Source organism: Heterocephalus glaber, unplaced genomic scaffold (genome assembly GCF_053883595.1).
Source record: "Heterocephalus glaber isolate CG9 unplaced genomic scaffold, H.glaber_assembly_v1.0 deba00001532, whole genome shotgun sequence".
Lineage (NCBI taxonomy): Eukaryota > Metazoa > Chordata > Mammalia > Rodentia > Bathyergidae > Heterocephalus > Heterocephalus glaber.
Genome location: NW_028258330.1, coordinates 15,195,355 through 15,223,034, shown reverse-complemented (window position 1 = coordinate 15,223,034; position 27,680 = coordinate 15,195,355). Strand labels below are relative to the sequence as shown.

At 37.7% G+C, this 27,680-nt stretch overlaps 1 protein-coding gene across 1 annotated transcript in view; it reads right to left on the bottom strand.

Moving 5' to 3' along the window:
• Nucleotides 1–27,680, bottom strand: part of Tmx4 (thioredoxin related transmembrane protein 4) — a 48,825-nt gene that overhangs the window by 13,621 nt on the left and 7,524 nt on the right. The window contains exons 2-5 of the mRNA XM_004840808.3: nt 25,532–25,647; nt 12,853–12,898; nt 11,007–11,135; nt 8,148–8,193 (exon numbers count right to left, since the gene is read on the bottom strand). Coding sequence (XP_004840865.1) covers nt 8,148–8,193; nt 11,007–11,135; nt 12,853–12,898; nt 25,532–25,647 — 337 coding nt within the window. The remainder of the gene's footprint in view (nt 1–8,147; nt 8,194–11,006; nt 11,136–12,852; nt 12,899–25,531; nt 25,648–27,680) is intronic.

Sequence of the window (27,680 nt, the reverse complement as noted above, 5' to 3'; positions counted from 1 at the left end):
GAGGTTTGCCGCGTGGGCACCAGCAGCACATATCCCTCCCACTGGCCCCAGGTGAAATGAAAAGACATGTAAACAAGTCTGGAAACCAGACTTCCAGATCACCTAAAGGGAAACGAGATGGAAAAAATCTGATACTCAACCACCTGGACTCCCTGAACTGGAAACAAAAGAGGATTTGGAAAAAATGAAATCAGAAATAATTTCTCAAATAACTGCAGAGATTGTCCCCATAGTCCAAGACATGATTAATAAATCTAGAGAGGACAGGGATTAAAAAAATAGAGGAGCTGAGGAACATGATAGAATTCATAAAACAGGTGCAAACAGATTTCCAGGAGATTAAAAACTCCATTGAAAGTTTACATAGCAGAATGAGCCAATGTGAGGACAGAATTTCAGAAATAGAAGATGAGATTGGAATTGGAGAGCAGGAAAAGAAAAATTTCTTTAAAATAGTAAGGGACCATGAGGAATCAATCCAGCAGCTGCTAGACGACGCAAAGAAGAACAACATAAGACTGATCAGAGTCAATGAAGAAACAGGAAAAAGGGTGGACGACACAAAAAAACTGTTCACAGAAGTGATGGCAAAAAACTTTGCAAGCAAGGGAAAAGAACTTGACATAGAGATAAGAGAGGCATATAGAACTCCAACTAGCCTTGATCAAAAAAAACTACACATAGGCATATAATTGTTAAGATTCCAGAAACCCAACAGAAGAATAAAATTCTACAAGCAGTTAAAAGAAACAAATCACATACAAAGGAAAGCCCATCAGAATCACAGCAGACTTCTCAACACAAACCCTCAAGGCAAGAAGAGCTTGGAGTGATTTATTATTCCAAGCCCTAAAGGAAAACAGCCTCCAACCCAGATTGATGTATCCTGCAAAACTATCTTTCAAAATTGATGGAGAAATAAGATAAAGAGCACCTTACGAACTTCATGAATACCAAACCAGCACTCAAAAAAATTTTAGACAATATCCTAGGAAAAGACAATGAGGATCACAACCCCTGGAAGCACAACAGAATGAACTCATCGGGCGCGACACGAAATTAAATGTAAAGGGGGAGAATCCAACAAAAAGAAAAAGTCATGACAATGATAAATCAATATGTACCAGTTATAACGATCAACGTTAATGGTCTCAATTCACCAAGCAAAAGAAATAGACTGGCAGAATGGGTCAAGAAGCAAGATCCAACAATATTCTGCATACACGAAACACTTAATTCAAAAAGAAACTCAGACTGAAAGTTAAAGGGTGGAAAACAATACTCCATGCGACAGGAACCCAAAAAAAAAAAAAACAAGAGTAGCTATCCTCTTTGCAGATCAAGTGGATTTCAAACCAACACCGATTAAGAGAGACAAAGAAGGACACTACATCCTTGTAAAGGGAACAATCCAAGAGGAAGAGATGACAATCATAAATATATATGCACCAAACAGTAGTGCGCCCAACTATATAAAACAAATATTAATGGGCATGAAAAATCAAATAAGCACTAATACAAGAGTAGTAGGGGAACCTCAATACCCCAGTCTCACAAATAGATCAACCAGACAAAAAATAAGCAATGAAATACTAGAACTCAATCTAACTCATGAACAAATGAACTTGACAGATGTTTGCAGAGTGTTCCACCCTACAAAATCAGAATACACTTTCTTTTCAGCTGCACATGGGTTGTTCTCCAAAATGGACCACATACTCGTGCAGAGAACATGTTTAAGTAAGTGCAAAGGAACTGAAGTTATCCCCTGTATATTATCAGACCATAGTGTGATGAAATTGGAGATCCATAGCAAAAGAAACCACAAAAATTTCATAAACACATGGAAATTGAACAACACATTTCTGAATAACCAATGGGTCACAGAGAAAGTTAAAGAAGAAATCAGACAGTTCCTTCAATTAAATGACAAAGACAATGCAACATATCAGAATCTATGGGACACAATGAAAGCAGTCTTTTGAGGGAAATTCATAGCATATGAATATGAATACACATATTAGGAAAACAGAGCGAGCCCAATTAAACAACCCAATGCTGAACTTCAAGCTTCTAGAAGAAGAGCAGGACAAACCCAAAGCTCATACAAGGGAGGAAATTATAAAGATCAGAGCAGAAATCAATGCAATGGAGACTAAGAGAACCATACAAAAAATTAATGAAGCCAAGAGTTGGTTCTTCAAAAGAATCAACAAAATTGACAAACCCTTAGCCAACTTTATCACAAAATGGAAAGAAAAGGCCCAAATCCATGCAATTAGGAATGAAAAGGATAAAATTACAATGGACCCAGCAGAAATCCAAAGGATCATCAATACCTACTTTAAGAACCTATACGTCAATAAGATGGAAAACACAGAAGAAACAGACAGATTCCTAGATACCTATGAATTACCAAAGTTGAACAAAGAAGACCTAAAAAGCCTAAACAACCCAATATCAATCAATGAGATTGAAAATGTAATTAAAAACTTATCAACTAAGAAAAGCCCGGGTCCTGATGGCTTCACTGCTGAATTCTAAAGACATTTAGAAAGGAATTACTGCCACTACTGTTTAAACTCTTCAGTGAAATTGAAAGGGAAGCAATACTCCCAAATTCACTCCTGGAAGCAAGAATCACCTTGATCTCCAAAGCAGAGAAAGACCCAACTGAAAAGGAGAACTACAGGCCAGTCTCACTAATGAACACAGATGCAAAAATCCTTAATAAGATACTGGCAAATAGAATGCAGAATACCATCAAGAAGATCATACACCCTGATCAAGTGGGATTCTTCCCAGGGATCCAGGGATGGTTCAACATACACAAATCAATCAATGCAATACACTATATTAATAGAGCCAAGGACCAAAACCATATGATCATCTCAATAGATGCAGAAAAAGCATTTGACGAAATCCAACATGCATTTATGATAAACAGCCTACAAAAAATTGGAATAGACGGTCTCTACCTCAATCTGATAAAAACCATCTATGAAAAACCAACAGCCAGTATCATACTAAATGGTCAAAAACTGAAATCCTTCACACTAATTATCAGGAACAAGTCAAGGATGTCCACTATCATCACTCGTCTTCAATATACTCTTGGAAACATTAGCCACAGCAATTAGACAAGAGAAAGAAACAAAAGGAATAAAGATAAGAAAAAAAACAAGTCAAAGTTGTCATTATTTGCAGATGATATGATACTCTACGTAGAAGACTCCAAGAACTCCACCAAAATCTTCTAGACTTAATAACCTAATTCAGTAAAATAGCTGGATACAAGGTCAACACACAAAAATCAATAGCTTTCCTCTACATGAACAACAGACTCACTGAGAGAAAAATAGGGCCAACAATTCCTTCCACAATAGCATCCAAAAAAATTGAAATACCTAGGACTCAACCTAACAAAAGAAATTAAAGGCCTCTTCTCTGAAAATGATAGTACTCTGAAAAGAGACACTGAAGATGATATTAGAAAATGGAAAGATATCCCTTGCTCCTGGGTAGGAAGTATCAATATATGAAAATGGCCATACTTCCAAAATTGCTATATAGATGCAATCCTAATTGAAATCCCAGCAGCATACTTCACGGATCTTGAGAAAATAATCCAAAAATTCATTTGGAACAAGTAGAGATCTAGAATAGCGAAAGCAATTCTAGACAACAGAGACATGGCAGGGGGTATCACAACTCCCAACTTGAAACTATCCTACAAATCTACTGTGATTAAAAACAGCATCGTACTGGCAAAGAAACAGATCTGAGGACCAGTGGAACAGATTAGAAGATGCAGAAACAACTCCAGACACACTCAGCCACCTCATCTTTGACAAAGGAGCCAAACACGCTCACTGGATGAAAGATAACCTGTTCAATAAATGGTGCTGGAAAAATTGGGTTTCAACTTGCCAAAGATTAAAACTAGACATATATCTATCACCATGCACTAAGCTAAAATCAAAATGGATTAAAGACCTAAATATTAAAATAGAAGCACAGAACAGGCTGGAACAGAGGTTAGGTAGAACTCTTGAAGACATTGGTGTAAGAAGACTTTATGAACAAAATCTCAGTTGCCCATGAACTAGCACAAACAATCAACAAGTGGGATCTTTTTTTATTAAAAAGCTTCTGCACAGCAAGAAAAACCACCAACAATGTGAAGAGACAACACACAGTGTGGGAAAAAATTTTCACCTGCTGTTCCTCGAACAAAAGTCTACTATCTAGAATACATAAAGAACTTTAAAAAAATCGGACCTCCCAAATTTAAAGAGCCAGTCCAAAAATGGGCATCTGAAATGAACAGACACTTCTCAGATAAAGAAGTAGAAATAGCAAATAAACATATGAAAAAACGTTCAGCATAAACGGTCATCGGAGAGATGCAAATGAAAACAAAGCTAAGATTCCACCTCACTCCAGAAAGAATGGCTGCTATCATGAAATCAACCAATAACAAATGGTGGTGGGGCTGTGGGGAAAGAGGAAAACTGCTCCACTGTTGATGGGAGTGTAGACTGGTGCAGCCACTGTGGAAATCAGTATGGAGATACCTCAAAGAACTAGGCTTAGAGGTCCCATTCGACCCAGCTATCCCCCTGCTGGGAATCTTCCCCAAAGAATTAAAAGAATCATACCACAGTGATACATGTTCACCCATGTTCATAGCAGCACAGTTTGTAATAGCTAAAACTTGGAAGCAGCCTAATTGCCCATCAACTGGAGACTGGATAAAGAAATGCAGTTTTTTTAATAAAACGAGTACTACTTAGCCATAAAAACCAAGAAATTAGAGACATTTATAGCTAAATGGATGCACGCTGAGGCAATACTCTTAAGTGAAATAAATAGGACACACATGGGTAAATATCGAATAGTTTCTCTAGTGTGAGAAACTGGAGGTGTAAATAAGGACTAAAAGGTATAATAGATAATGTGAAACAGGAAGAAAAGAGGCAAAGGGGATAGGGAAGTGGGAGGGGTAGGGGAAAGGAAAGAAGGGAATGGAATTAATATGAGAAAATGAAAAACTGGAAACAAAGTCTCTGTAAATAGGGAGGGATGGAGGGGTTGAAGGGAGGGCAAGGGAATGGGGGAAAAAATAAGAACCAAGAGAGATTATGTAAAGGTGCAAATTTCTAATGATGAATGTCAATATATTGTATACCTAAAATGTACCAATAAAATTAATTTTTAAAATGCACTAAAATGTCATCTGATGGGCATCATACTCTCTGTACTATTATATACTATACCAGATGACTAAGTCGGAGCTAATTTTTGGCTACATACAGACTCAAGTGAGTCTAAATGAAAACATTATTTCAATAGAACAAATGAGAATGTCCCAGTGGCTGGATGCTTTTCAGGAACAGAGTAGGCCAAGGTCTTCATGGTAAGAGGAGAGCACTCACTCTGGAAGCTGAACTATTACAGGCTGCATTAAATGCCACCCAGGGACACCCAGCAATCCACTCCAGTGTTGCATGGTCTGATTCAAAGTTGTTTTGGCCCTGAAGGGCAGAGAGCCTTTGAATTTAGAGCTTGCCTGTATCATTGGATTTATACCCTAAGCACAGCCCTTGGTCCTTTTCACACACAAATCAGAATCCCCCAAATATCTCCCTGCCTGGGAGCATCTAGCAAGGACTCCTCTGTGGTGAGCAAGGAAGCACTTTTCCCTCTATGCTTTACCTCTCAACACTTGGAATAAGACCTATCCCTAGAGATAAAAGCTGGTATTGGGATGGGAGGATTGTGTGGGTTTACCCACATAACTGAATTCCTGTGAAACTCCTGAATCCACAGAAATTCAGTTATGTTACCTCTAGAATGCTAGAGGACCAGGTCGGCTTCACTCCTGTGGCAGAAACTCAAGATTCTAAGGAATCACTAATTAAGCAGGCTCTGATCTTTTAGATAATTGCTGGTTTTTGTTGTTTCTTTTTCACCATAGTAACATTAGAAACTACACAATAGGATGATGGGTTGAAAAAAATTGGCCATAACTCCAACATTAGGGGAAAAACATTGTTGATATCAACTTGATCTCTCTGTAGGTATTTTTCTATATACACAATCATATTGTTTGGTCACCCCTCCCCCATTAATAACCCGCATCTTTCTCTTTGGAAGTATTTGTATCTGAGCAGTTACTCATGTGCGAGCATCAATAGCTGAGGCAAGTCTAACTTCTATCTGTCTTTGTGCACACAGAATCTCAGTAGGGCAAAAGAGATTACAGGTGAGAATCAACAGTACTGGCATTAGCCACACTCCCTCCTCTTCCCACTTCCATAGCTTTCTCTTCTTTTTCTGAGACCTTGTTCTCTCTGGTTGTAGCCTTCTCTGGGGCCTCCCACTGTCTAACCCTCTCTCCCTATGAGCCACACTTCTCCTATTCATTACTAATATGCTTGCAATGCAGTTTTACATGAGTTAAAAACAGATTATATTCCCCAAAATTATATATTAAATCTTAATGTGAGGTTTCTGAGTAAAAGGAAGAGCCAGCTAAATGAGCTCACCCAGCAGGTAGGCCAGTCAGTCAACTAGGCCTGGCTGAGTAAGGGCACCAAGGCCAGGGCCTTGAGGTAGGAGTGGGAATCAGGAACCCAATGGGACAGCAGGACTGGGCTCTGAATAAAAAGTCAAGGGCCAGATTCCAAATGCATCAGCTGTATCTCTTCCCTGATACAGTCTTTGAAAGTAAAACTTCTCTTTAACCACCTGTGATGGCCAGACAACTTCCATCTAAGCTCTTCTGAACCTGCAGGACAAACTCATCTCTTGATCTATTTTCACCACTGGTTCTGTGCTAAGAGTCTGCTGTCAATGTTGTCTGATATCCATCTATTAAAATTGTTCTGCAGAATTAGACATTATAATGCTACAAGGCTCAAACATCTGTCGAGCTATATGCCTTTATCAGGATTTAATGTCAACACACCGCAAAAGGCAGAATATCCTACCCTCAATTCCTGGTTTAAAATTGTAATTCTCAGTCTTTGATTAAACTTCTCACTAGTGTTAACAAAAGACCAGAAGGAAACCACATGTAACAAACTATCTAGAGAGAAGGAAGTATTAGTTACCATGGTATTTAATGTGATAAATGCTGAAAAATAAAACCAGTTAAATTTTAATAAAAAAGACTGAATCCAAGTTTCTGATTAGTGTCATTTGTAAAAAACAAACAAAAAAAACCTGTGTCACAAGACAGAATATATAACTAAGAACCTGAGACATAAGATTGATCTTAAATTTCCCTTAACATATATCAATGTGAATGAGAAACAGAATATTCATGAGCTCCTTGAATATTAATTTCCAATATGAGACAATAACCCACAATCATATCTTAGAAAAGACATATACAGGAGATTATGTCTAAAGAGGCATTCAAATATATTTTGGGCTATATGTAATTCCAGGGCACTTTTACAAAATCTATTGGATTTAGCCCCTCTACAAAGAAGGGAAATAAAAGGTTATAGAACATACTCAAGGTTATATAATATCTCCACACTTTAACTTGAACAACATACTAAAATGACTATACAGTCACAGATAGCAGGGGTCAGTAAACTTTTTCCTAAAGGGTAGACAGTAACTAACTAAACTAGCAGGTCCCAACCCCCTGTGTCTCTGTGACAACTACTCAACTCCACCACTATAGTAGAAAAGCAGTCATAGACAACAGATTGTGTTCCAATAAAGCTTTGTTTACAAAAATAGGCAGCCCATCCACAGGCTGTAGTTCACTGACTGCTGACATACAGAACTACTTTTAGACTTAGAAAATCTTTAATCTGTAAGAGATTTGCCAGTGGGAACATAAGACAAACTAAAACCACACAAGCCCTACTGCTTTGATAAGGATTTCAGCACTAATCTAAGAAAACATGACTGCAACATACTTGCTACAGGGCACTCCTCAAATCACGCCCTTCTACACACAGACACATTACCACTGGGCATGGTGCCTGACAGGAGTTGTATGGCTTAAGAACAAAGTAGAATTATAAAAGTACTTATAAAAGTGTTTTCCTATTGTTTAAAAGCTACATTTCTATTCTTAAACACCTCTAAATATAGTAATAGTTTTATTTAAGATTACTCACCCAAATCTTGCCAGAGATGCTAAAAAGACCAGCCATTCCAGACATCCTAAAAAAAAAAATAGAGAAAGAAGGGAAATACTGACTATGTATACTATGAAAAAGCAAAACAAAACTCAGGTCCAGGGTACTTCCCTTTCGTTGATCCTATGTCTTGCTGTTCTCTCCTAGACTCACCTCTGCTCTTACATAGTTTAATTCTGTGGCCAACACCTGACTTGCTTTGTTGAAAATACATTCTCTTTCCTTGGCACTTTATCCCTTCATTATCTATACTGGGCACAACCCCAAACCCAAGCAGCTGAACATCTCCAGGGAAAGATCCCATGCCTAGCTGACTCCCAAATATAAGGAAAGGCTCAATACCACCAAGTCCTGCATATTTAGGCTCTGAGATAACAGCTCATTGCCTTTTCCCTCTCTTTAAACCTTATACATCCTCCCCTCCCCAAGGACTCTCAGCTAACAAACATTCTTCATGTATCATTGTGAAATTAGAAGCCATTCCACTACTAAATCTGACCCTTGTGCATACTCGCATGCACCTTCTCTCGTTTCAACAGGAAAGTCTTATCTGCCCTACCATAGTCTAATTCCTCCACTTGTGCTTGAAGCCCATCCTTCTTGTTCTGTCAATGACTTGCTTCTTTCTGTCATCTGTTCCTCCCACATTAGCAATTTCTGTCTCTGCTGCATCAGTCTCCTCAGGATGCAAACATGTTTTGTTGGGTTCCACCTTTTAAACAAGAGCAATCCACAAACTTCTCCCAAGAGAGGTCCCCCACTTGCCATTTCTTCTTCTGTGCCACATCTTTAACCTACTCAAATCTGACTTCCACCTCACCGCTGTACTATGACTGCTCACCAAAGCCAGGATGATCTCACCTTGATTTATTCTATGTCCAGTTCCAGACCTAGTCTTTCAATTCCTTGTTAACACTGGACAGGTAACTACTCCTTCCTTCTTGAGCACCCTTTCTTTATCTGACTTCTGGAAAATGGCACACCACTTCTTTTCTGCCTGCCTCATTAGTAATTATTTTCAGTTTCCTTGTGCTGACTCATTATCTACCCAAGTTCTTCATGTGCGAGTGGCTCATGGATCAACCCCAAGCATGCTTCTTTTTCTTTCTAGGTGTTCTCCTCCTTCCTTCCTAAGGCTCTGAGCACCAGCTAAATGTTTCTGAGTTCCCCATAAAGACTGATCACCATGCATCCATAGCTCTACAAAGTCTGCATCTCAAACTTCTCAAATCTAAACAGAATCCCTGATTTGTTCTTGCCCAAATAAGTAGCAGATACCAAGATCCACCAAGTACTCAAACATGAAACCTAGTGTTTTTACTTGAGAATCCTCCCTCTCTTCACCTTGGGTAGGTGTTCAAAATGTATTTTAAACTACTCATTCTCTCCATCTCCACTGCTGCCATACTGCTCTAGCATATGGAGGTTGGACAATATGAAAGCCTCTGGCTCTCCTCATTCATTCTTGCCCTCTCCAATTTCTTTTTTTTTTTCCTCTCCAATCTCTTTAAGAGTCAACTTCTCCCTTCATGCACTGATAACGGCCTAGTTCCTATGGCCACAGTCCTGTATCGTCTGGCTCTCATGCACCTCATACCACCACCCTTCCCTTTCATTCAGCTCCCTCTGTCTGGCACTGTACTCCCCAGGATACCAAACTTTTACCCAAACTGGGGCTCATGTGCATGCCATATTCTTCCCAGGAATATCTGTCTCCCTGCTTTTAACCTGGGCCAGTTCTTTCTATCCTTCAGATCTCACTTCTAATCCTCCCCTCAGTGCAACCTCTCCTAACCACTCTATCTAAGGTAGGCTTGAGACTAGTTTTTCCCTTTCTTAGTGAAGTACATTGATCTTTAACTGCTCCAACCAGATTATGATTCTTTGTGTCTTTGACTTTTCCTAATCTGTCCTACTCACTTTAAGTTACCTGAGGGGAGTTGAGGGGCCATGACTGTCTTGTTCACTGATTAATGCTTAGCATCTGAAACAATATCTGGCAAAAAATCAGTGCTCACTTACTTTAAGAATGAAATGCTAGGGGCCTGGGATTTAGCTCAGTGGCTCTGCCGCCTGCCCTGCAAGCGCAAGGACCCAAATTCAATCCCAGGTACCAAAAAAACAAAAAAAGAGAATGAAATGCTAGAAGTGAATTGCTTTTAGAGTAAACTCTATGCTTCCTGATTATTAATATAGATGTCATTAGATGATTTACTCCTGAAACATCAAACCATCTGTTCCTATGTTAGTTGGGATAGTTCTTACACCTGTATATGCTAAAATAAAATAAATTACAAATATGACCATTCAAAATTAAAACCAACTGAGAAAACAGTTACAGCCTGATCTATTACACCAAGTATTATACAGTTTACCACCACAGTCAAAACTTACCCACAGCGATACTGTGTAAGGTGGTCAAATAAAACATCATAGGTTTTATTTTCCATGTAAGATACAATAGCAATTCCTTCACGGACTAAAAGTCAAGAAAGAGCTGCTCCTGCACCTTACCAATAATTTACAAGAAGAAAAAGAAGTAAAATGTTCAATAACAAGTTTTGTAGAGAGAAGACGGTTGGTGTGGCTTCTTGCAAATGCTGGAAGAAAAGCTTTCTGTCACCAATCTGGCTACTTAACTCTCAGCTGACTAAAAACTACCTGAAACATATCTGAGTCCACAAAACCAGAAACACTACTTGGGCCAATCATGGATATAGATGGGCTAGGTAACCAGTAGTGATTATGGAGGAAAATGAAGGCTTTTAAGACCCACAGACTAACTTGATACCATTGTTTTATTTATAGCTCTGTATCATTAAAAAATTAACAAGTTACGTTAGTGAAGCTGGGGACTTCCAGCCAGTCAGAGGCTCAACTGACTGCCATTTCTTCTCTAAGATGTAATTCTGTAGATCTTCAAAGATTCCTGGGCCTCGGTAACGGCGAAATATCCCATCTTTTGCACTACAAATTAAAAAACAGCAGAAAATAAATGAGTCAAAATAACAAGTATTACAGATAATACATAGTAAAATCATTGTTGGCCATATATGTGAATACCACTGGAATTTAACTTGGATCAAATGAAGACAATTATAGTTAAGCATAAATGAGAAGGCATGCATAAATTTTAGTATTACAAATGAGAAATTCCAAAACTGAAAAGTATTAAACATTTCACTTTATCATTACAGAATCTGTAACCATAAGCAAAGTTCCTGGCAATCCTTAATCTATCAAGTCACTTTTTATTATTTGCTACCAATTATTTTTACTTTTTTCTATAATAGTAAAATAGCCATTGTTTTCAGGTTAAAACTTGCATCCACATTTCCAAATAGATGTTGTTCAAGTCCTCGCTTCAAAATTAACACAAATTCTGCTTAATCTCCCATCTCCCTTAACCCTCCTGCCCTCCCACCCTCTTGTCCAGTCAAGCTTCCTAGGGCAAATGTCTACATCTGTCAGTTTCTCTTCTTCAGTACTCATTCACTACTCAGTGAGACTGGGGGTTCTGCCCCCAGGGCTCCAGTGAACCTGCTCAGACCGAGGGTCTTCAGTGATTCCTAAGTGCCGTATCCATGAAGCAATTTTTTGGGCATTTTCCATTTACCTGTTCACTGCCACTATCCCCTACTGCACATCCCTCTTTTGTCTTTTAGCCTGACCCCTTCTCCCAGGAGCAGGGGACAGACCCTACAGCCTTGTATACGTCAGGCATGTGCTCCACCACTGAGCAACACCCCTAGTCCATTTAGTTTGACTTTTAAGACCTGAGTTCTCTAGACTTCTTCCCTCTATTCTGCCAATCCTTTCTCAGTTTCCTTCACTCACTAAAGACAGATGCCCTAATATTGGTCAATTCCAGGTTCTATACTTTACTTGATTCTCTTCACACTGTATGTGTTCTCTGTAGATACAGTAATATTTCAATTTTTATGTATTTTAATGCTGAGAAATTCCCAATATGTATTTCCAGGCTAGATCTTTCTTCTGAACTTTAGATGCTGACATCAAACTGTCACCCAAATTTCTCCATCTGGAATTAACAATAGGCACTTCACACTGTCTTCTCCATTCCAGCTCCATCTCCCAAAGCTCATCTTATTCTAAGGTTTCCTTATCTTCCAGGCCAAGAATAGCATTTACTAACATGACTTGTTTCTAGTCAACATAAACTCTTCCTTCACATGGATCAAACACCTAATAATCCTACCTCTTAAGTATTTCCAAAATCTACCCCTTCTTTTTTCTTCCCTCTAACACTACCTGGGCCTCTCTAGCATGATCCAACCAAATGTTATGGGCCAACAATACAGAAATAGTTACAATTCTCAGGTCTCCTTTTCTCCCAGGCTTAAACACACCATTTCCTCTATCTAGAAAGTCCTTCTCCACCTTGTCAGTTTATTCCATCCCTACTTACCTGTTATGAACGCTCCACCTTTTAAATCAAGAGAAGTCTCTGAGCCCTCCTTCCTCCTTTTCCAGGCCTGAAATTAAGGTGCACTCTCTCTACAGCACTCCAGGTACTTCCTCTTTTGGCAGTGTAATTCAAAGCAGTGGGGATTTTCCCTCCTCCACTACGATACATGAGTAGTCATAGAAAACATCTGAGAATTCCTGGTATATATCTACTAATTTTTAATCTTTGCAAGACCAGAAAATTATTCAAACTTACTGAAAAAAGGCTGGGAGAGTGGTGACAAAGAAACGGCCACTCAAACCTACAAGAAGTATAAACAAAAAAGTTACAAGTGAAACTCAGAGTAAACTAAGCACCTAACTTAAGATCCAAGAAAAAGCATCCTCAAGCTACTTTCATAACCATATTACTAAAATCACTGCAATTACTGGATCACATTGACTACTCTTTTTTTTTTTACCTACCTAACACTTTTTAGTCACTGACATACAACTTACCTTCCATGAGTTACCCTAGAATTTGCTGGCTTGTGTATCACTTTGGACTGTATGGAGGAGGAAAGGATAGGTTACAGACTCATACAATCTGGGTTAAATACTAACTTCCTTCTGTACTTGTTTAATGGCTTTAGAGAAATTATTTGACCTGAGTCTCAACCACCTCCTCTGTGAAATGGATATATTAAAGTAAAATGAATTGTTCTGAAATTAGACTAGGCCAAGTATATTGCGAGTTTAACATGATGCCTGGCACATAATAAAGGACTCAAAACATTATAGACATTATTAGTATCAATTGATGAACAGTAAAAAAGATCCACCTAAGATCACATTATAATCTTTGTACACTTATAAAATTCACAATTACTGTAAAGGGAATATATAGATACAGAAACTGCATTTTTTTCAATTTGTCTTAACAAATCTTTACTGAACTTTAAGTATATACAGTACCAAATGCTATTATTATGTATATGAAAAGGCAATGATAATAACACCCTTGGTACAGGGATAGTTTTGGTTCTCAGAGCTCATGCTTACAGTCTAGTGACAGAGAGAAAGCACTCGATAATCACAATTGTGACTCTAAACTAAGAAAACAACAAGAAAAAGAGGTACATAACAAAAACCTAATGAGACTGCAGGTCGAGAACAGATCCCTGTCCTTTAAATGCTTACAAATAAATATTATCTACTAATAAATTCTATTTCAGAGAGTACCAAGAATTAATCAAGGAGAAAGAAAGCAAAAGGACCCAGCATGGAAAAATGACAGACATCATTTTAACATTTCTGACCATTTTTACCTTTCTCACTGAAGAACAACATATGCAAAATCAAATGGCTATTCAAGTCAAGTTGCTTAAATTGTACATCTCTGTGGTCCCTTGAAATTTAAATACTTCAGTTTTACTAATACAAGAAATTCGCTTTTACCCATTTTATCAACTAAATGCATATTTAGCATAGCAGTTTTTGATTAGTGATGGTCTTCTCAAAGGAAGATTCTCTAACTTTTTCTCGTATCAGACCAAATGACCTCTAAAACATCCCTAAGGTACTTAAAAGGAAGCATAGTACTATGGGAGTAGTAAAAGTCAACATTATACACACACACACACACACACACACACACACATTAACTATTTACATTTGTTATTGTACAATTTTTAAAAAGTTGTATTATCAGTTACAAAAACACAAGGACTTTGTGAGCTGTAAAGAGTTCAGCTGAAAATTTTAACAAGACCTCTCTCTGAGGGCATCTTCACATCTAGCCCTGCCTAAAACTCTCCCTATGGGGAACCAGGGTATGCTGCAGTACAGTTCAACTTTAAATGCCAGGAGGAAAAGTACTGGTATTTCTAAGTGCTTACAAATTACTAATGCTTTTGGTTTTCAAATAATGCCATAGATCACTTTTTTCTTAGCTACAGTTTCTTATACCTACCCCAAAATTTTATCAAAGGAGAGTTATGGAATTGGGCAAGTGTGCTTTCTTTATATGACCTTTTAATGGAATGAACAAAATAAACAGTAGCTCATCACTTTTTAAACTTTTTACTTAGATTTTATTTTTATCACAATAAAACAGGAGTGGGCCGAGGATTTAGCTCAGTGGTTCCGCCACCTAGCTCGCAAGTGCGAGGTCCTGAGTTCAATCCTCAGTACCAAAAAAAGAACACAATAAAACAGTAGTTCTAATAAATGTCAGCTATCACTTAGAGCAATTTTCTTAACTTGTTCTATAAAATCCTTTACATGATCTTAACCTTCACTGGCTACAGCGATGAATAATAAAATAAATACATGAAGAATAAAATTATTTCATAATTCATGTTTATTTACACAATACACAAAAGAGTATTTCCAAATTCAAGAAGCAGCAGGCCTACAGTCAAATCCTACTCTTACCTTGTACTACTTTTTAATCTGGAATAGTTAAAGTCTCTGGGCTTCAGTTTTATTTATATGGTTTTGTATTTTCTCACAGGATTTTAGCATCAAATGATTTTATATGTAAAAGTACACAGAATTTAGTGCTTGACATATGATGGTTACTAAATGAATCCTAGATATGATTTTAACCAGAGATTTAAATATAAATAATCAGAGATATAAATATAAATCTCTGGGCCAGGGATTTAGTTCAGTGCTTCTGCTGCCTGCCTCGAAAGCGCAAGGTCCCGAGTTCAATCCCTGGTAGCAAAAAAAAAGAAAGAAAGATTGGCCTTAAATATAAATCTCTGATTAAATAAAATGTAGGTGACACAAACTAAGTCCTTGGAAAACTGCATACTATTTTAGGAAACAAATTATATTCATACAAATAAATACACCCATGAAAATCAATCAATATAAAGAAAATAAGAAAAAAAACGTGACAGATCATCTCTGAAATTTTTTCTACGTCTTAGCAGTTCAGGCTGGAAGATATAACAATAGGACATCTTGTCCCAAAATTGCTATATTAAGGGTACAAGAATTTTATGCTCTTGATATGAATTGCTGTGTTGTTTTTTTGAAACTATAATACCAATTTACAAGGCCACCAATTAGGATACATTTAAAACAAAAAACATTGTTAATAAATTCTCTCTTCAAGATTGCTTTCATTTATGTTTGTCAATATGTCCTCAAATGACAACTCATGTGGAATATTAATAAGGTTGCAGCATAACTCAGAGATGAATTTGGTTTGCTATATAGAATATACTGTCATTGAGGATATATTCAGTAAAAACAATAAAATCTATGAGTGGACATCATCCTTGTATTGTGACACATTCCTTAAATCCTTGCCAATACGTCACCACAGGAAATTCATCTCAAGTAAATGTCATTTCTGAGAGGCTTAAAGACATCAGAAACCCCTGGGTGTCACTCTTAGAGCTCCAAATATGTGCTGTAGCCTTGCATACTGGTGCCATGAGGTTTTAAAACATGACCAGTTTGAAGAGCCAAGCATCATCTGAGGTTATAGCCTCAGGGTTTAAGAAACAGTGCAGTGTGGTTTCTGCAAAGAGATTTTGCAACGATTTCCAGACCTAAATGGTTTACTGCAGCAAGCTTCAGAAATTATGGTAGTAAGTGCACTCTTGAACCTTTACATATAAAACTAAGTTTGTCCAGAGTCTCCAAAAATTTCTTCACATTTCCACTTCCATTTTAAAATGAACACCGTAGTATAATGTAAAAGGATCATAAATCCAAAACACACAAATTATTTTCATTTCTTATCAAAAACGTTAGACACACATACAGAAAAAGGACACTGAGAAATCTAAGAGGAAAAAAAATACATGGTAGGGAATTACATTTTGATATACAGCAGGTATTAAGTTCAGTTCTAAGAAAACAGAGAAAGTGGCCAGGTGCAGTGGTGCACTTGGAGTCCTATCACTGAAGGAGGCTGAGACAGGAGGATCACAAGTTCAAATCCTCAAAAAATAAAAAGGGCTGAGGACACAGCTCTATGTTAGACCACCCTTGGGTTCAGTTCCCAGTATTAGGGGGAAAAAATAAAGCTAACAGCCTTTGTTCTATTTATTAGTTGTCATGTCTTAGTCATGTTATTAAACCTCTCTGAGCCTCCATTTTCTGAATAAGATAAACAGTTTGCTCTTCAAAGGGTCATCATAAGCTAAAATGCATGTACTTGTGTACTACAATTACAGATGAAAATATACAGTTATCACCAGGGTATCGGAAGAAAGACACAATGAAAAACTGTAAACTAATCTTATTTTTGAGATTGAAATAAAGTTGCCAATATAATAGAATACAAAAATTGCTTTTACAATTATAAAATTAAAAACACTAACTTGTGTATTAAACTATATGGACTTCTGTATGAAATTGTTTTTGTTTGCCTGCTTGTTTTTGGTTTTTGAGACAGGGTCTCATTATGCAGTTCAGGCTGCCCTGAACTCATTTTGTAGCCCAGGCTGGCCACAAACTTGCAGCAATCATCCTGCCTCGGCCTCCTGAGTGCTGGTATCACAGGCACGCACCACCACACTCAACATGAAATTAGTTTTTAGCACAATATTTACTCTTAACAGTGGAAGGGGTCTGGCTTCCCTCTGATGTAGTGACAGAGCCATCACCCACAGGTGATGATATATGAGCAGCTGCTGTTTTCCAGTCCTTGACAGCAAAGCTTACCTGCATGGAATAGATGGTTCAACTGAGCCATCTATGGAGTATTAAACAGACTATGTAATGTAACCTAAGGCCTATCCTTTCATTGACTTCTACATCTCAGCTGTAAAAACTCAACATGTCTGTAACTCCCACTTTTGATCACTGTGAAATATATTTACTTAAAATATATAAAACAATATCTAATTAGATATACTGATGGAAGTATTATAGGCATAACTAAAAAGTATGTGTGACTATTTCATAACTGCTTGCTTTCTCATTTTAAACTGTTCTTGCAGAGAAAAAAAATGAAAATTTTCCACCCAGCACTCCTGTGACAAGGGAGTCTGGCTGAAGGAATATACAAGTAGAGGTCTGTAACCAAATAGAAAGTTATATACAGAAATATCCAGTGAAGTGCTCAACTCTGGGGGAAATAATGTCATTTGAATGGTTTCAGCTGCTCATTCAGAACGTTAAATTTTGTAAAAGTAAATAGTTAAATGCTTCTAAAAATATAGACAAGGCCCTGGAGGAGTGCTGAGTGGTATCACTAAGACACTTCTCTTCTTGATTGGCCTACTTCTCCCTCTCTCCTTCCTCACTGGCTACTCCTCAACTGCTTCAACTTGTTTTGCTCCAAATGTTCAACTATTCCTGTTCTTAGTTCTCTAGTACACATACACTTAGGTCTCTTTTAGAGACCCCACACCCACGTATTTATCTCAAACTGCCAACACTGTGATTAAACCAGAATACTGAGGTTTTAGTTTAGAAAAAACAACTCATACATTAACATCTTTTGTCTTAAAATAAAAAATAACAGAGCTTTTAATGATACAAACAGCTTTGTACTGAAAGATAAAAGTGCATTTGGCAGTGCTTTTGCACAATTAATGTGATCTTTGCTGTTGTATGCATGCTGATAACTTGTCAAACCTTGGCTAGGATAACTTGGCTCAAGGGGCATAGGTTTGCCACCACTGCCCTAGGTAACCTCAATTCTTCCCCTAGCTTGAAACATCTACACTGATGGTCTTCAAATTTATCTGTCTAGCTCACCTCTATTTGGATGTCTATTTAACATTCTGAACTTAATACTGCTGTCTCAAACTTGTTCTTTTTGTTTTGTTTTGTTTTTAGTACAGGGGATTGAACTCAGGTCCTTGGGCTTGCAAGGCAGGCCCCGGAACCACTGAGCTAAATCCACAGCCCACAAACTTGTTCTTCTTCAGTCTTCTCCATCTCCTCTCTTCCCACCACATCCTACAACCAATCCATCCATCAGAAATACTTGTCTCAAATCCAACCACTTAACCACTATGACTGCAGGACCCAGGCACTATCTTCTCACCTCTGGGTACTGCACTAACCTCCCAACCATTCTCCTACTTTCCATTTCTGACAACTTGCAGTCAATGTTTTGCACAGCATTTTTCTTCACAGCTCCCACTACAATCTGGCATTATTTTCCATCTTATTTTGTTACTATTCTTTTCCTTCACTAGAATGTAAGTTGAATGAGGAGTCAAGCTTCTGACTTCATTATTCACATATGCATCATTTGCATCTACAACAGGCCTGGCATATGTAGGAAATCAAATATTCATTGAATAAATACATTACTGTGAAGCCCTATTAAAAGATCAGTGGAGAGGAAGCTCCCCGCCTCCATCCCAGGCTCCTAGGGCAGAGAAGGTAAGCCAGTCCCAGCACCGGGAAGGAAGCTCCCTGCCTCCATCCCAGGCTCCTAGGGCAGAGAAGCTCAGCTGGTCCCAGCACCTGGAAGGAAGCTCCCCCGCCGCCATCCCAGGCTCCTAGGGCAGACAAGGTGAGCCAGTCCCAGCACCCAGAAGGCAGCTCCCTGCCTCCATCCCAGGCTCCTAGGGCAGAGAAGCTCAGCCAGTCCCAGCACCCAGAAGGAAGCTCCCCCACTGCCATTCCAGGCTCCTAGGGCAGAGAAGGTGAGCCGGTCCCAGCACCCTGAAGGAAGCTCCTTGCTTTCATCCCAGGCTCCTAGGGCAGAGAAGCTCAGCCGGTACCAGCACCCAGAAGGAAGCTCCCCTGCTGCCATACCAAGCTCCTAGGGCAGAGAAGCTGAGCCCATCCCAGAACCCAGAAGGAAGCTCCCCCCCGCTGCCCTCCCAAGCTCATAGGGCAGAGAAAGTGAGCTGCAAGGGTGCAAGAAGCACCCCCCCACACACACTGTGGAAATGAGAAAACACATAAACAAGCCTCAAAAACAGAGTTCCTGATCACCTACAGCAACCCCAAAGGGAAATGAGATGGAACAATCTGATACTCAACTACCTGGACTCTCTGAACTGGCAACAAAAGAGGATCTGGGAAAAATGAAATCAGAAATAATTACTCAGATAACAGCAAAGATTTGGCTCATGGTGCAAGACATGATTAATAAATCTAGAGAGGACACAGATAAAAAAAATAGAGGATCTGAGGAACATGATGGCATCCCAACATAGGAAACAAATGGAATCCATAAAACAGATACAAACAGATTTCCAAGAGATTAAAAACTCCATCGAAAGTCTGTGCAGCAGAATGAACCAATGTGAGGATAGAATTTCACATATAGAAGATAAGATTGCAATTAGTGAGGAGGAAAACAAAAATTGCTTAAAAATTGTAAGGGAACATGAGAAATCAATCCAGCAACTGCTAGACGATGCAAAGAAGAATAACATAAGACTGATTGGAGTCAATAAAGAAAGAGGAGAGAGTGCAGATGACATAAAAAAACTGCTCACAGAAGTGATGGCAGAAAACTTCCCAAGGAGGGGAAAAGAACTTGACATACAGGTAAGTGAGGCATATAGGACTCCAAATAGCCTTAATCAAAATAAAATCTACACATAGGCATATAATAGTTAGGATTCCAGAAATCCAACAGAAGAACAAAATTCTACAAGCAGTGAGAGAAAAGAAACAAATCACATACAAAGGAAAGCCCATCAGAATCACAGCAGACTTCTCAATGCAAACCCTCAAGGCAAGAAGAGCTTGGAGTGATGTATTTCAAGCCCTAAAGGAAAACAGCCTCCAACCCAGATTGATGTACCCTGCAAAACTATCTTTCAAAATTGATGGAGAAATAAGATACTTTCATGACAAAGAGCACCTCAGGAACTTCATGAATACCAAACTGGCACTCCAAAAAATTTTAGACAATACCCTAGGAAAAGACAATGAGGATCACAACCCCAGGAAACCCAGCAGAATGAATCCATTGGGCATGACAAATTAAATGCAAAGGGGGAGAATCCAACAAAAAGAGAAAGTCAGGACAAGGCTTTTGAAACTTTGAACTTCATCTCCCTAATGAGTGTACAATTCAATCTTATTATTGTACTGATTAGTATTTTTCTGATTCTAGAGTTGCACACCATTCCTTGTGCTATACTGGCTATTTATCATCTTCTTATGTCTACATTTTAATTGGGTTGTCTATTACTGAGCTCTAAGAATTCTTTATACATTCTGTTCATAGGTTACATGCATTGTAAATATGGTCTGTTTAAGGACTACTTTTCATTTTAATGATGTCATTTAAAGTTCTAAATTTTGATGGAATCTCATTTATCAATTTTTTTCTTTTATACATCATGTTTTTTGTATCCTAGGTAGTTCTTGCCTACCCTGAATTCATAAATATTTTCCCTTATAATTTCTTCTTAAAGTTTTATACTTTTAGGCTTTCTTATTTAGGTTCATGGATCCCTTCAAGCTATTTTCATGTATGGAAAAAAAGGGTTGAGGTTAATATTTTATATACGGATACCAGGTGTTCTAGTGCCATTTGCTGAAAACACTCTCTCTTCCTTGGTTCTTGAATTGAGTTTATATTCTGTAAAATGCCAATGTTAAATAATCTTTCAAAACTCAGTGGATCATATATGTGTGGTTCTATTTCTAGATTCTCTGTTTTATTCAAATGATCTATATGTCTTTCCTTACACCAACACTGCCTTGATTACTGTAGCTTTAGAAGAAGTCTTAAAATTAGGTACTAAACGTCTTCCAACACTGTTTTTGTTTTTGTTTTTAACTTTCCTAGGTCCTTTGTACTGCTACATAACTTTTAAATTTCAATATCCAATTCTTCATTTATAGCAAGTATACACAGACCTGAATTTTTATATACCTTGTGTTTTCTAATCCTGGTAAATTCAAGTACAAGTTCTAGGGGCTCCTAAAGATTTCTTAGTATTTTCTCTGTAGATGATCATTTCATCTACATATAAAGACTTTGCTTCTGCCGTGCCAATCCTATCCTGGTTCTGTCATTTTTTTTGCCAGACTATTTTGGTGGGGACTAGGTTTCAAAGTTTAATGGACAGATAAAGAGTAAATATATCTGCCCTTGTTCCCCACCTTAAGGAGAAAGCATTGTATCTTCTCCATTCATATAAGGCATTCCCGCTGGAAGTATGTCTTTAATCTGTTGAGAAAGTTCTGTTCTACTTCTAGTCTCCTGATAGCTTTTACCATGAACAGCTGTAGAATTTAGTCCAATACTTTTTCTCCAACTAGTGACAGCATCATATGGCTTTTTCCTTTCCTCTGTTTAAATGATGACTTTTGGGGGTGGATCTTCCAATGCTGAACCAACACTGCCATCCCTATAACAAAACCACTTTCCACATCCTGCCAAATCTGACTTCTAATAGTTCGTTTTGTTAAACAAATTTCTATCTATGTTCATACTTTTTCTTCTATTATCTTTATTCAGTTTTAGGATTAGCACAACGTTGAGTTCCTAAAATGAGGGGAGAAGTGTTCCTTCTTTTTTCTGCTTTAATTGTTTGATATAATTTATCAGTTAAAATATTTATGAGCCTGCTGTTGTCATATAGGTAGGTTTTCAAGCTAGGAATATACTTTCTTTAATAGGTGCTATTCAAATTTTTTATTTCCTCCAGAGTTAGTTGCATTAATTTGTCTTCCAAGTTACTTCTTAAAAGTTGTCAAATTTATTTCAAAAAAGATTTTTGTAATATGCTTTCTATATCCTTTTAAATTCTATAAAATCTGTGGTAATGTCTCCTAGATCTTAATATTGTAATTTTAAAAATGTATAACTGATATTGTATAACAGGAAGAAAAGCTCTAAAAGAGCAGGGGAATTGGGAGGGGTAGGGGAAGGGAAAAAAGGGAAAGGAAAAAATATGAGAAGAGGAAAAAAATGGAAACAAGGTCTTTGCAAATATGGAAAGCTGGAGGGGGTGAAGGGAGGGCAAGGGAAGGGGAAAAAAATAAGAACCAAGAGACTCATGTAATGATACACGATCCCAATGATGAATGTAACTGTATTTTATACCTAAAATGTACCAATTAAGTTAATGGGGAAAAAAAAAAAAGATCAGTGGAAGCATTAGATTTGCTATTGTCATTCTCTTATTTTGTTAAGAAATTTTATTTTTTCATAAATCAAAAAAATAGTACAGTCAGAGCATTCAGTCAGGTACTGCTTAAAGAGAGGGACATGTTCTGCAAATGCCTTGTTTAGTATGTTGTGTGAACACCACAGGGGTGTATTTACACAAACTAAGATGGCCACATCATTAGGTGATACATCTTAATGGACTACTGTCATATATTTGTCCTTAACCAAAACACTGGTGTATGAACCCTGACCATATTCTCAAAGCCATTCAAATAATGATAAATGTAGAACTGTGCCTCCTAATATTTATGAATTGCAGTTTTAAAGCTTTTATCATTTAAAAAGAATTTGAGCCTTTGCCTTAAAATTTTCCCTAATACATAATTTTATTAGACCTTTCTTTTTCACTCTTTCATCAGACTATGATACAGAACAGTTATTTTTTCTTTCTGTGATGAGTACTTAAAATACATTTAGGTTATATTTATGTAAAACTAGGAGCCAACAATAATTGCTTTTAAGATATTCATTAACCAGGGCCAGGGATTTAGCTCAGTGGTATCGCCGCCTGCTGCGAAAGCGCAAGGACCCGAGTTTGATCCCTGGACCAAAAAAAAAAAAAAAAGATATTCATTAACTGTGGTGGGTTAACGGTCAACCTAAGTGGGAAGATCCAGCTGACTCAGCATGGTTCTGGGCTATGGCATAAACAGAGAACAAGAGGGGAAGACTGAATGCTGCTGATTTCCCAGGAGAAACTTTGTTATGGCTGGTTTTCCAGATAGGAACTTGCCTGTTCAGGCCCGTGCTGTCCCCAGGGATGGCTGCTGTTCTCTTCCAGGGAGTTCTGCCCTTTGCCGTTGTCTTGAGTGACACAGATCCTTCAGCCTTCTGGCACAGACTCTTTACCCTCTAGCACCAGCCCTTGGGCTTTCCCCCACAGACCATTCAGTCTTTGTCATGGATTCCCTTCAGTCTCCTGATACATACTTGCATGAGACACTGCCATGGGCTCTAGGCCTCTGGCTAGACTCCTGAAGGACACTGCCCTGGGATCCAGGTTGGCTGGATTCTTCAGGTCTCTCACTCAATGAGAGATCTCTTTCACTCTTCTGCATTTGACGTTTTCGTGAATATTATAAGATAATCGTATAAATTTATGTGTTCTGTATTAAATCTATTCCCGTGCAAATCCTGACTATAACATTAACCAATTTCTTACTTTAGTCTCAATCCAGTCAATGGAAAAATAGCTGTAAGTCTACATTCTTAGAAAGACTATATTCAACTAAACACTGGATTTATGAATCCACTACAAGCCTGTTTTAACTCTTTTAATTTAAATCATGCCATGAATTCACAACAGGATAACAAATGACTGAAGTGTGAAGCTACAATTTTTTTTGCGGGGGGTACCGGAGATCAAACTTGGGACCTCGCACTTGCGCAGCAGGAGCCAGAACCACTGAGCTAAATCCCTGCCCATGAAGCTACATTTTTAAGAAAGCCATCATGAAATGTGCCTGGTTCCCACTAATTAACAAGTCTGACACCGGTTTTCCTTGGACGCAAACTATTAAAAGATAAAAATAAGTATTTAGAAAAAAAATGTAATTGCAATGATTTGCTCTCCAAATAGAATGACCCATTATAACAGCCCAAACCATGAACTAATAACTACAACTGTCTGCCTGTAAGTAAAGGATGGGCAAAGACAGACTTGTTTTAGATGCTTAAAAGGCTGCGGCTTGAAGACTCTGGCTTTTAATAGAAATCTCTTTCCATGGGCTTGTCCACATGTGGATCTTAATGTATCCCATGACTTTCTTGTCCAAATAATTGGTACTTGATTGTTTCATGTTTTTTGAATTCACAATTATAGAAAAGTGAATAGGTACTCTCCCAGGCCTACTTTCTTTTTCCCTCATAAAGATATGTGGAAGCTAGATATTGAATTTTAATAGGAAAATATGACAAATTTGAAAATAGCCACATTTAAAAGATTTAGATAACAAAAAAGTCCAACTTTTCTCCTCAACTCACATATAATACAGTTATTTTTAAATTACAAATACAAATTAACTGTATCTTTTCAAAATTTAAGTTCTCTTTTACTTTTGATTAAATTACAGAATTATAAATTCAGCATTCTGGAATGTACAATGAGATATAATTCAGGCAAAATCATCATGAAACTTAAAGGGTGATTTTCTTAATTGAGAAATTTAGTATTTCTCACGCATCAACCCACTGTTCCTACTTAACTGCACTAATAGTATCAATATGTGCCCAATGTAACGTGAGGTCCCACCACTATATATGAAGTACTCTTGCCATAAACTTTGAACCTAAACTGAATCATATCTCCAGATCAAACTTCCAGTTTACAGAAAATGCAAAAAACACGACAATAAGTTAAATGTCACTATATGGAAAACCTAGGAAAATCCTGGCCTGTTCTCTTCCGGGTATCAATATCATGATAAATATAGGAGATAATTTTAGATTAATTCCAGATTAAGATGGACTAAGAACACCTAACAGCCAAATGCAACTTGTGAAACTTGGCTGGATCTTGGTTCCACAAGAAAAAGATCCTAAGGAAATCATCAGGAAGATTTTAGCATGCTAAAGAAGTGAAGGTGAACTATCATAATGTCTATAACCAACTGCCAATATCCCAGGAAACAAAATAATAAATAGAAATGTATTTGCATATAAATATAAACACACATACATAGGCAGACTCAGATAAGCTAAAATATAATCTGCTGCTAGCTCATGTGTAATCAGCATCTCAGCCTTTCAACTCTTCTATATGCTTGAAAAAATTCAAAATAAAAAGTTGTTAAACTTTTTGTTAAACGTTTACCGTTTACAGTACCTGGTTCCTGAATGACATCCACCTTCCCCACACTGATCTGAAGAGTTTCACCATTCTTTGCAAAGGTCTCCCATTCAGAATCAGTCTGCTGGCACGATGGACACCACGGGGCATAACTATGAGGGACAAGAGTAACTCATCAGCACAAACATGGGAGAAAAAAATAGAGAAAAAGAGTATTTAAATTAAAAAGTAATTTTTTCACTAAAGGCAATTATAAAAGAAAGTTTTCCCAGTCATTTAATAGAAACATAGAAGTAGGATTTAATATATGAATGTGCACTCTATGGGGAAGAAAAAAAAACAGCTGAAGTTTAACAACAGTTTTAGTAAGTACTATCACATGTGATATATTTTTTAGTGTTACGCTTACAACTGAATCACATTCTGTCACTTTCTAAATAGCTTTGGATTTCTAAGGGTAAATAATGTTTTGAGTGCCCCACTACAGGAGGGCAATTCTCACAAAGATGCCCTTATAGTAGCCAAATCAGTTTCAGATCTATCAGTGCTACAGATCTGAGGGCAGACACCAAAAGATCTGTTTCTACTGGGTCCTCAAGCACGTTCAAATGTCTGAGTATCTGTGGCAGTTCTGAGCCATTCCAAAAAAGAAAGCAGATGCTACAAGCTAAATCAGCTCCACTCGACACTTTTTTAAGTAAAAGAGGTAAAAATACCTAGGACTTCAACACAAAACCCTGCTTTTTATATTTATTTTTCATTCAATAAATATTAAGTACCATGAAACTGAGTTAACAACAGTGAATGGGAAAGACTTGGTTCCAGAGAGGAAGTTAGACAAGCAGAGGGGTGAATGCAATTCAAGTTAAAAATGCTGACAGTGTGGAATCATGCTGTGGTGACACCAAGGAGTTGGGGTATCTCAGAAAGGCACAGCAAGAATCAGCTATGTCTAAGGTCTAAAGTTAGAATAATAGCCAGCAAAGGACTAAGGACTGCCCTCACCTAAGCAGGACAAACAGTATGTGTGAAGGTTCAGAGTACAAGAGGGGAGAGTGAAGACATCACTCACAGCCCTTCAAAAGTTGTGTAAGGACTTTATTTGAGGACCCATGATAAGCTCTAAAGTGATAAGAGAATTGTGGTCAGACTTACATTTTTTTAAAAATCTAAAGTGGGAGCTCTGTGGATAGCCAATCAGGCAAGAGAACTACACAATCAAAGAGAAGAACGAGGATAGGTAGTCAGTCTGGCAATATGTTAGTGGCCTCACCTTGCCATCCCATGTTCTAGAAAATTTCATTAAAGACACATATTATAAAGTTCTGATCTTTTCTCAGGGTTTAATCTACAGATATTAAAATGGGAATACAGAGAAGTCTCCTGCTGGGGAAGTATAGTGGATTGATATTCCCTAAAAAGATAGGCTCAAGTACTAGCCATGATACTTATCAATATGACTATGTGGAGGATAGGGTCTTTGCATAGATAATTAAAGGATCTTGGGAGGAAACCATCCTGATTTAAGATGGACCCTAAATCCAAAATCAGTTCCTCCAAAGAGACAGCTCTGACACAAACGGGGGGAAAAGCCATTTGAAGATAGAGCCCACTGGGGTCATACAGCTTCAAGCCAGGGACACCAAGAGATGCCAGCAGCCAACAGAAGTCAGGTACAGAACAGACACTCTCATGCACAGTCCAGAAGGCACCAGCCCTGCCACAAGTTGAACTTGAACCTTGGAGCTCCCAGAACCATGAGTTAAAATTTATTTAAAGCTACTCTGTGGTAATTGTTACAGTAGCCCAAGGAAACTAATACAGAAAGGAAGACACCATATGAAATTAGAAAGTAGATCAGATAAGTCTTACAGTGACTTAAGAAAGCTGACAGGGATATGCTTAATATAAAATATTTTTTAAAAAATTTTACTTTATTGGTACATTTTAGGTATACAATATAATGGACAGTCATCATTGGAAATTTGCACCTTTACATAATCTCTCTTGGTTATTTTTCCTCCCTCCTCTGCCCTCCCTGCTTAATATAAAATATTGTGAACAAACAATATCATATGCTGGAAATCCATTTCAAAATATGAACATGGTACAATTAAAAGGAAATTCAACATCTGCAGAATAATGTCACAAGAATGTATTGGTACAATCAGAGAAACATTTGGTT